Below are 8,230 nucleotides of genomic sequence, written 5' to 3' on the forward strand. Positions count from 1 at the left end.
GTGAAAAGTCGGTGTTGAGCTAGATTTCACCACTTCACCTGCCTGATCCTGACACCGAGGTAGACGGTCCGTTATCCGCCGTGTTCTCGATGAAACGCGTCGGTAAAACGAGAAAAATGTCGGCGTACCTTCTGCGCTTAGGTGTGACGACACGCACGGCGGTCAGTGTGAATCGCCATCGATGTGAGGCCTCGAATGCGAGATCTAGGATGTCACCTAAGAAAGATTCGTATTTCTTGACAAGATACCACCGCGCCAGGCTACGAAACAAGTCGAAAGCTAAGGGGGATCTTCATCCGTTGATTACATTGGCAAGTGTCAAGTGATAAGGACAAATCACCAACCCCAGACTTGATGGTATGGCACCGCGAGCATGCGAGTATCACGATGTCGACGACAAATACCATGTTACATACGCGCTGTAGAGAACATTCCGCCACATGGAGATTCCTCATGCACCGAAAGCACACCCTGTATGTTTTCTGATGAACAACCCTGCATCTCGGTGAAACTGTACAGTACAGGTTACTGGACGTGAAAAACATGCATCCATTTCCTACTCGCCCACCACAAAAATACGTTCTTCGTTTAGCTTAGGGAAGGTAGACGCTTCTCAGCTCAACGGTATGCTGCAATAGAGAGCGATGCAGATTAAGCAGCAAGTCGCCAGGCCTGCTCAGCACTCGCGTCCATTTATCTCGCGATCTCCTCGAGCCTCTTGAGTACCTGCCTCGTGCTGGGTCTCAGGGACGGCGACGGGCTGCAGCAGGCCGTGGCCAGCTCGAAGAAGGCGTTCAGGCTCTTCTCCTTCCCCGACCTCTTGCAGTGCCTGGCAAGGTCGGAGCTGAACGCGTCCGAGATCTTCCTCTCCAGGACCAGGTTCTTGAAGGAGGCCGGGAGGAGGATGTCCCGCGGGTTCGGCCGGCCGTCGTCGTCCGCGCGCTCCTTCTGCGCGAGCAGCTCGAGCAGGACCACTCCCAGGCTGTAGACGTCGCTCTCGCACGTGGCGTCCCGCATCTTGACCAGCTCCGGCGCCTTGTACCCCTGCGCCGCGGAGGCCTCCAGCATCTCCTGGGCAGCGGCGGGGCTCAGCAGGAGGTAGAGGCCGTAGTCCGATATCCTGCACTCGTAGTTGGCGTCCAGAAGGACGTTGCTCGTCTTGAGGTTGCCATGGACCATCGGTTTGTCCAAGCCTGTGTGCAGGTGATCCAGTCCCTTGGCAATGCCCAGAGAAAGGTTGCAGACTATGCTCCATCTATGAGACTCCTCGATCCCCTCTGCAAATGTTAGCAACAAAGCAATTAGCTACCGCCATAGCTGATACCGAAAGGATGTTACACAACAACTTCATTTATCAACTATCTGTTCAGAACATCAATTGATACCGAAAGGATGTTCCTAAACTAGATTTCGAACTCATTTGGGTCGACCCTTTCAATTTACTTTTGAGCTTTTTAAAAATGACGTCTAACACACTGAAAAAATGACGATTTCAGATCGAATGCAAAACAATTACGCTTTGATCATGCTAAACACAACATGCAGCGTGAAGAGCAAAAAAAAAGTGTCATAGCAATGATGATGATGCAAGGTGGGTGGCAAACTGGCAATGCAAACAGCTGGGATATGTATAGCGTACCGCCGTACCCCCATACATATGGGGGTGTGCTGGTACTCGTATAGCATTGTCGAATACAGGTGCGAGATCTTGTTTTGACGGTGGCCTGAGATGATATTTCTAAAAGTACATGTTTAGATTATCAAATCTGTCGACAATAATTGACCAGATGACGCAACGCAACAAGTACTAAGGCTCGTGTTTGAAATGCGATTTAGCATAGCGCCATAGCCGCTGGAGGGGAGGAAAAACTGCTTGAACTGCAGATGTAGACGAGAGACTAGGAAGAAGCGAAGAATGCAAAAGCGTAACCAACCTTGCAAGAAGCGGTGGAGCGAGCCGGCGGCGTAGAAGGGGTGCACGAGTAGCTTCTCGCCCCTGGGGCCGACGTACACCGCGCGGAGCGGCACGAGGTTCGGGTGGCTGACCGCGCCGACCCTCCGCGCGGCGGCGTAGGCCTCCTCGGCGGCGACGGCGCAGGCGGGGCGCACGAACCGGAGCAGCACCGCGGCCTCCCCGGACCGCACCGCGGCGCGGTACAGCGTGCTGTGCGCGGACTTGGCGACGACCTCCCCGGGCGCCTCGAGGATGGTCGCCACCGACAGCGCCTCCCCGCCGGGGAACGTGACGAGCGCGTGGGCGCCGCCGCCGTGCGGGAGGCGGTCGGCGAAGGGGCCGAGGTACGGCAGCGCGCCGAGGCGGTCGGCGATGGGCGCGAAGTAGGGCAGCACGGCGCTCCCGCTGGGCGCGCGGCGGCGGAGCCAGGCGGGCAGGGAGGCGCCCGACGGGAACGGGACGTGGCGGTCGAGGCGCAGGCCGCGGCGGAGGCGCGGGCGGAGGAAGCGGTAGAGCAGGTAGGCGAAGAGGACGCCGACGATGGGGAGCAGGATGGTGTTGCTCCGGCCCGTGCGCACCGGCTCGTGCGACGGCGTGTCGGCCTCGGCCGCCCCCGCCATCTCCATCTCGCGCGTCCGGCTCTCTCGGGGGTAAATAGACGCTCTCGGAGGGAACGAACGACAGGAAGCTACTCGCGCGCCGGTGGCCGGTGGGGGTGGTCGCCGCGCTCTCACGTCAGGTTCGTCGTGGCGAAGCTAGCTAGGCAAGGCACGGCAAGTCGGCAACGCCAACGCGAGCTCTTCGTTTGCTTTGCCGTGCTCCGCTGAGTTGCTTGCTTGCTGCTGCTGCTGGCTTTTTCCTCGCGCGGTGGGAAGGGCGGTAGGCAAAGGGAGGAGCTCGGCGCGGAGGTGCGTGGCTGGCTGTCTTGAGAGATTCTTGTCGCCTCGGCTCGAGGCCTTTATCACTGTGCGACTGAGACTGCGGGAATGCGGGGAGCTTTCGGCTTGTTGGCCTCTTTTTTTAGTTAATGGTTTTTTCCTTTCGAGCAGTAGGGGCAGCCGGGCAGGGCCGCAGCCCGCAGGGTAGTGGTAGGCGTTATTGAAAAAAAAATCGAGCCAAGGTCGTTCGAGCTCGGAGCGGCTTGATTCGGTTCAAAGTAGTGAGTCTCAAACAAGGTGAGCGAAGCTAGTTTCTCAAGTCCTGTTAGTGCAACGAGTCGAGCTAAGCTATCAGATAAAGCAACATACACAATACCGATTAATATTGGATAATTATATAGATATCTAATTTGTGTTTTTAGTCTTTAATAATGAATATATGATAATTTATAATTTAGATAATTGTAATGTTTCATTATGATCTATATTTCTTATTTATATATTATTTATTCCATATATAATACAATATTATCTATTAAGTTGTAGCTAGTAAGCCGAACCGAGCCGGCTCGCAAGCCGAGTTCTGTTAGCTAGCGAGCTGCAACGAGCTCGTAGGCCACTCGGATCTGGGGCACATCTCGATGAGCCTTTTTCTCATTGAAATTTGGCAGATCTAGAGGGGTTAAAGGTTTTTGAGTAGCACATTCAAGACCTGGATTTGATTTCTTAGCCTTCAGTGGATTATGTGTATCCTTTAAGTGACGACTCCATGCATTAATACCGGGGACGGTCTTTTCCGTCCAGCTGAGTTTTTGTTTGTCATGGCTGACACGGGCCACGGTGGATGGTGGCTTCGGCAGTTGGATTTGGGACTTGGGAGTAGGGCTAGGGCGGGACTAGACTAGACTAGCGGACAGAAGGTATCCAATTCCCATCGCGCGTACCGTAGTTACCTTGGGCCTAAGATGCTGGTGCCGGAAACAGGACGCTCGCAGATGGACGGCGGGGCCGGTCCCCGCGTTGGTTGGCTGCCAGCTTCTCATCAGTGTAACGGAGTGGCGGAGGGATCCGCTGGGACTTCGTGGAGGGTCAGTGGCTGTTGGATCGAAGCTTAACGGCGCGGATGTGATAGATTCCGGGTAACTGCGTGGATATGAGGGTAGTATAGTACCTGCATGGCTGCATGGTAGGTACTCATGTACTGTACTCTCGTCAATTGAAGTCTCTGGTGGTGCATTAAAAATTGACGGAGTGGTTCATTACTACCGCTGCTGTAGTACTGGCGACGGGGGAGCAGAAGGCACACGTAGATCTTCGTGCAATTACTTTTCTGAAGGACAGTTCGTTCTATTTTGCCGATTGTCTGTCTTATTATCTGTGATGGGTGATTGCACATGTATCTACGAGCACTCTCGTTGAACAGGCTCCACCCTGCGTTCGCAGCTTCGCATTCGTAACCACCGCTTCCATGGCTTCACTAGGAACAAACATAGATTATGGTTACACACTGCCAGCTCGATGTTTAGGCACACCGCTTCCATGACAGACGTACGTGCCAGACAAAATCATAATGGCCTGATTGGTTGCCGTATCTAGGCAGCATGGCCGAGCGAGCCAGGCCCGCGGCAGCCTGGCTGTGCATCGCGTGAGCCTGGCTCCACAGATGCGCAGATTTTGGTCGCATCTCCAGAGCCTGGTCCGAGCTCCTTTTTTGCATCGCGAGACACAGGCGCTGATGCATATGCGGCAAACCAAACAAGCGGCAAAGTAGCACGCGCCTGGTTACGTGGATGCAACCTACAACCAAACACACTAAGGCCGCATACTGTGAGCCTGGTTGGCCTATATGCGGGCAACCAATCAGACCCATAGGTGCCCGGTGTTCCAGCTGTTTCTTGATAGGCGCTTGCTCGATGTTTAGGCACACCGATGGACACAAAAACACAAATGTACGTGCCTTTTCGCGCTGCCGTTGGAAGGTCACGCTCTTCTCAACCACGACGCCTACAAGTGATTTACACAGCCAGTCAGCCACCGTGCATTATTCGAAAACACTTTCAGCAATGATGCATACGTATGCTTGGTACACAAGCCTTGGGAGTTGGAAGAAGCGACCATGCATGCGTGTGTTGGCGTGGACAGGTCCTTTTCAGTGTTCGGTGCCGTTTGCTGGGGTTTTTCCTCACAGCATTCATTGATGTCCTGCATCGGCACTCGGCAGCAGGGCATCGCTCCTTGCATGCACCAGAAGGCTCCTGCGGGTTGTGCTGTGCTTGTGCACGTCGCGCGGACTGTTCCATTCCAGCGAAGTCGCAAAGATTTTTGCTGCAGGGCAGTTGTTGTTCATCCTAACTCCTCCCAAATCCCAACTGCCTCACGCGCGTTCATGCCTGGCAGTGGCAATGACAGGCATACGCGAAATCTATATAAATGCACCGAAAAAAAACAGTGCTCAATATGCATTTCATGTACACCATGTTTTTGGCTCCTTGTTGTTGCATCGGAGCAACAAAAAAATAAAATAAAATGATACAGATAATAACATGCTGGGATAGATAGATGAACAAACTACCACTGCGTTCTCCTTCGTGCTGGACCAGCAGTGGCATTACGTGTGTCGGCACTCAGCAGAGCATGTATGCATGTCCGGCTAGTGCTTCTGGAGCCTGATCTGCTCCCTGAATTTGGCGATGAACTCGTCGGCCTTCCTGTCCACTTCCTCCTCCCTGTCCGGCTCCGCCTTCGCCGCCAGCTTCAAAAGCTCTTCATCCACAGACGTGTCGTCGCCGTCGCCGTCGTTACAGTCACTGGCACAAGAGGCCAAGTCCCCAGGGACCGACCTTTCTGACGACACGGCCGCTGTCATCTCATCGGACGACCCGTCGGCATCCTCATTATCCCAGTCGGTGACCTCGCCGTCGTCGCTCAACGGCTGCTTGTCGCCGGGCACCGAAGGATGGCACCACTGGACGAAGCCCCTCGAGACGGTGGGCGCACCCGGAGCCGGAGTCGCGGCACTGCACCCACGGGACTTGCTGGCGCTGTGTTGGACAAAGAACGGTCGTTCTTCACACTGTTGGGCGTCGAGAACAGAGGGCGGCGAAGGGACGGCGCGCGCGCCGGCCCAAAACCCGGACGACGACGCACAGCTATCCGTCTCCTCACCGAAACCGTCACTGGCATCGCCGCCGGTTTCGGACTCCTGCGACCGCGACGCAGCCGCAGGCTTCAGCTTCAGCCTCCGCACCGGCAGGGAAAGCGGCCTCTCCCGCGCGCCTTCCAGCCCGTCGTCGTCGTCGCCGCGCGGCACCGCGTGATCTTCGACCACGACGAGGGGGTCGTCGTCGGGGTGGTACCGCGCGTTCCACGCCAGTGGGCTGTCCTTGGCGCTGGCGGCGTTGCCATTGCCACTGCCGTCGGCGCCGTTGTTCCTCTGGCTCTGGGTGAAGACGCCGAAGGAGATGACGGCGCCTAGGAGGAAGAGGTGCGGCACCTCCCACACCGCCTGGGCCACTGACGGCAGCAGCGCGAGGAGGCCGGCGGCGGCGGCGACAAGCACGGCCACGGGCACGAGGCCTGTAGGAATCGGCCGCGAGACATGGCTCGTTTGCGTGGGAGTTGGGGCTGCGTTGGCCATTGCGCGCGGGGAGTGAGCTAGAGGCTAGAGCCCAGGTTTGTGTGCGTGTGCGTGTGCGTGTGCCTGCCGCGTGCACGCTTCCCGTTTTTGGGTTGTGGTTTTAGGATCGCCGTGTTTTGGCTGTAAACCTAGCTACTAACTTGGCCGCCGTTGCCTTTGCTTTGGATTCCTTGCTTTGTGGCGAGGAGATAAGCTGGCGGTGCCCGAGACATGGCTTGGCTGCAAAGCAACTATGGAGCAGGACCGCAGCCCGCGCAGGGAAGACGACGACGACCGTATGGTTTGAAAGACTGCCGGTGCCGGCCGCGACGCCACTTTGGCATAATCACATTCACACGCCACGGTTGACAGTCCGGACCAAACCAGATGACCAACTGCATGCAGATCTAATTAATGAATTGAAAAACCACAATATGCATGGTGCCTTTGTTTTTTCGTGTATCCGGATAGTTGATGTGTCCTGTGTCCATGGCAAAAGGCAATGATCAATGATGCGTACTCGAGAGCAGCGAACAAGAAAAGAAAGAAGAACGAAAGAAAGATGCAGACTTGCGGTGGAACAAAGCGACGCAGGACGCGACGGCGTGAGGCAGGGTCCCGCCCCGCATTTTCGTCTGGCAAAACACTTGACCAAGGCACCGACAATCGCACTCTGATCGTCACGCCGGCCGCTTTGTCGTGCTCCAGCAGACATCCACGTGGCTGTTCACTTCGCTTTAGTCGGAAACGGCCTACCAACACCTAAAGCAAAATAGCCCATATTTCTGTTAGAAAACGAAGGGACTGAAGCAAATGATGCGCATCCTTTTCATTCAATGGTGGTGTGCATAAACACAGTGAAACGACAGAAAACTTGTCCGTTCGCTAAGTACGGTTTCCTCGTCGTAGGAGAGAGGGAGAGGGGTGCCTGTTCGGGAACAGGATTTACAGAAAGGAATATTATTACCACTAATCCTATTAACTAATGACCGTCGATCTTGTTAATCTCCACTTTTGATATTAAGTGTGTTTCTTCCTCCGGATTGCTGACGTGGACGAAATCATTTTTTCCTTAACACTCCCCCTTGATTGAGTCCATCAAATGAAAATCCTGCATTTAAAATTTCTACTATACCTCATATCACCTTACAAAAACCCTGTTGGAAATTAAGAGTGATATGGTATACGCTTGTATTAATATTGTCTCATTAAAAACTTTATATGATAAAAACTCTTTGTGAGAGAAAAACCACATAAAGAAAAGAGTGCAATATGATGTGAACTTGTTATGTATCAGTGAGAGTTACTCCCCCTGGATTTGCAGGTCTCTAAGTCTTCTCATACCTATACCTTCAACATATTTTGAAAATGTGGAGTAAGGTAGGGACTTAGTGAATAAATCTGCGAGATTGTCGCATGATTTAGTCCGCAATATATTTATTTCTCCATCCTTTTGTAATTCATGAGGGAAAAATAATTTTGGAGCTATATGCTTAGTGATATTGCTCTTAATATAACCAGTTTCCATCTGAATAACACAAGCTGCATTATCTTCATAGATAATGGTAGGTGATTCTAACCTATACCACAAGATTGTAGTACATGATTAATCATTCTACGAAGTCATACACATTCTTTGGAAGCTTCATATAAAGCAATTATTTTAGAATGATTTGTGAAAGTGGCTACCAAAGTTTGTTTGGTTGATTTCCAAGAGATAGTTGTTCCACCATATAAATAAACAAAGCCTGTTTGAGATCTGGCATTATGAGGATCTGAAAG

General features: G+C 53.4%; 2 protein-coding genes across 2 annotated transcripts; both read right to left on the reverse strand.

The window, feature by feature from the left end:
* Nucleotides 1-423: 423 nt before the first annotated feature.
* LOC100381572 (putative leucine-rich repeat receptor-like protein kinase family protein) lies at nt 424-2,858 on the reverse strand. Its single transcript, NM_001174397.1, has 2 exons — nt 1,935-2,858; nt 424-1,277 (listed from the first exon to the last, which is right to left on the reverse strand). The coding sequence occupies exons 1-2, from the start codon at nt 2,578-2,580 to the stop codon at nt 694-696; spliced, it is 1,230 nt and encodes a 409-aa protein (NP_001167868.1). The 5' UTR covers nt 2,581-2,858; the 3' UTR covers nt 424-693.
* A 2,424-nt stretch (nt 2,859-5,282) lies between these two features.
* LOC100272646 (uncharacterized) lies at nt 5,283-6,735 on the reverse strand. The gene has a single exon (NM_001147104.1). The coding sequence runs from the start codon at nt 6,467-6,469 to the stop codon at nt 5,483-5,485; it is 987 nt and encodes a 328-aa protein (NP_001140576.1). The 5' UTR covers nt 6,470-6,735; the 3' UTR covers nt 5,283-5,482.
* Nucleotides 6,736-8,230: the final 1,495 nt, after the last annotated feature.

The sequence above is a fragment of the Zea mays genome, chromosome 5 (assembly GCF_902167145.1).
Source record: "Zea mays cultivar B73 chromosome 5, Zm-B73-REFERENCE-NAM-5.0, whole genome shotgun sequence".
NCBI lineage: Eukaryota > Viridiplantae > Streptophyta > Magnoliopsida > Poales > Poaceae > Zea > Zea mays.

Excerpts from the sequence above, each read along its gene's own strand:
- LOC100381572 (NM_001174397.1), bottom strand. The coding sequence starts at position 2,580 with ATGGAGATGGCGGGGGCGGCCGAGGCCGACACGCCGTCGCACGAGCCG. Across the intron at positions 1,278-1,934 it reads GCTCCACCGCTTCTTGCAAG|AGGGGATCGAGGAGTCTCAT; the intron begins GTTGGTTACGCT and ends TAACATTTGCAG.
- LOC100272646 (NM_001147104.1), bottom strand. The coding sequence starts at position 6,469 with ATGGCCAACGCAGCCCCAACTCCCACGCAAACGAGCCATGTCTCGCGG.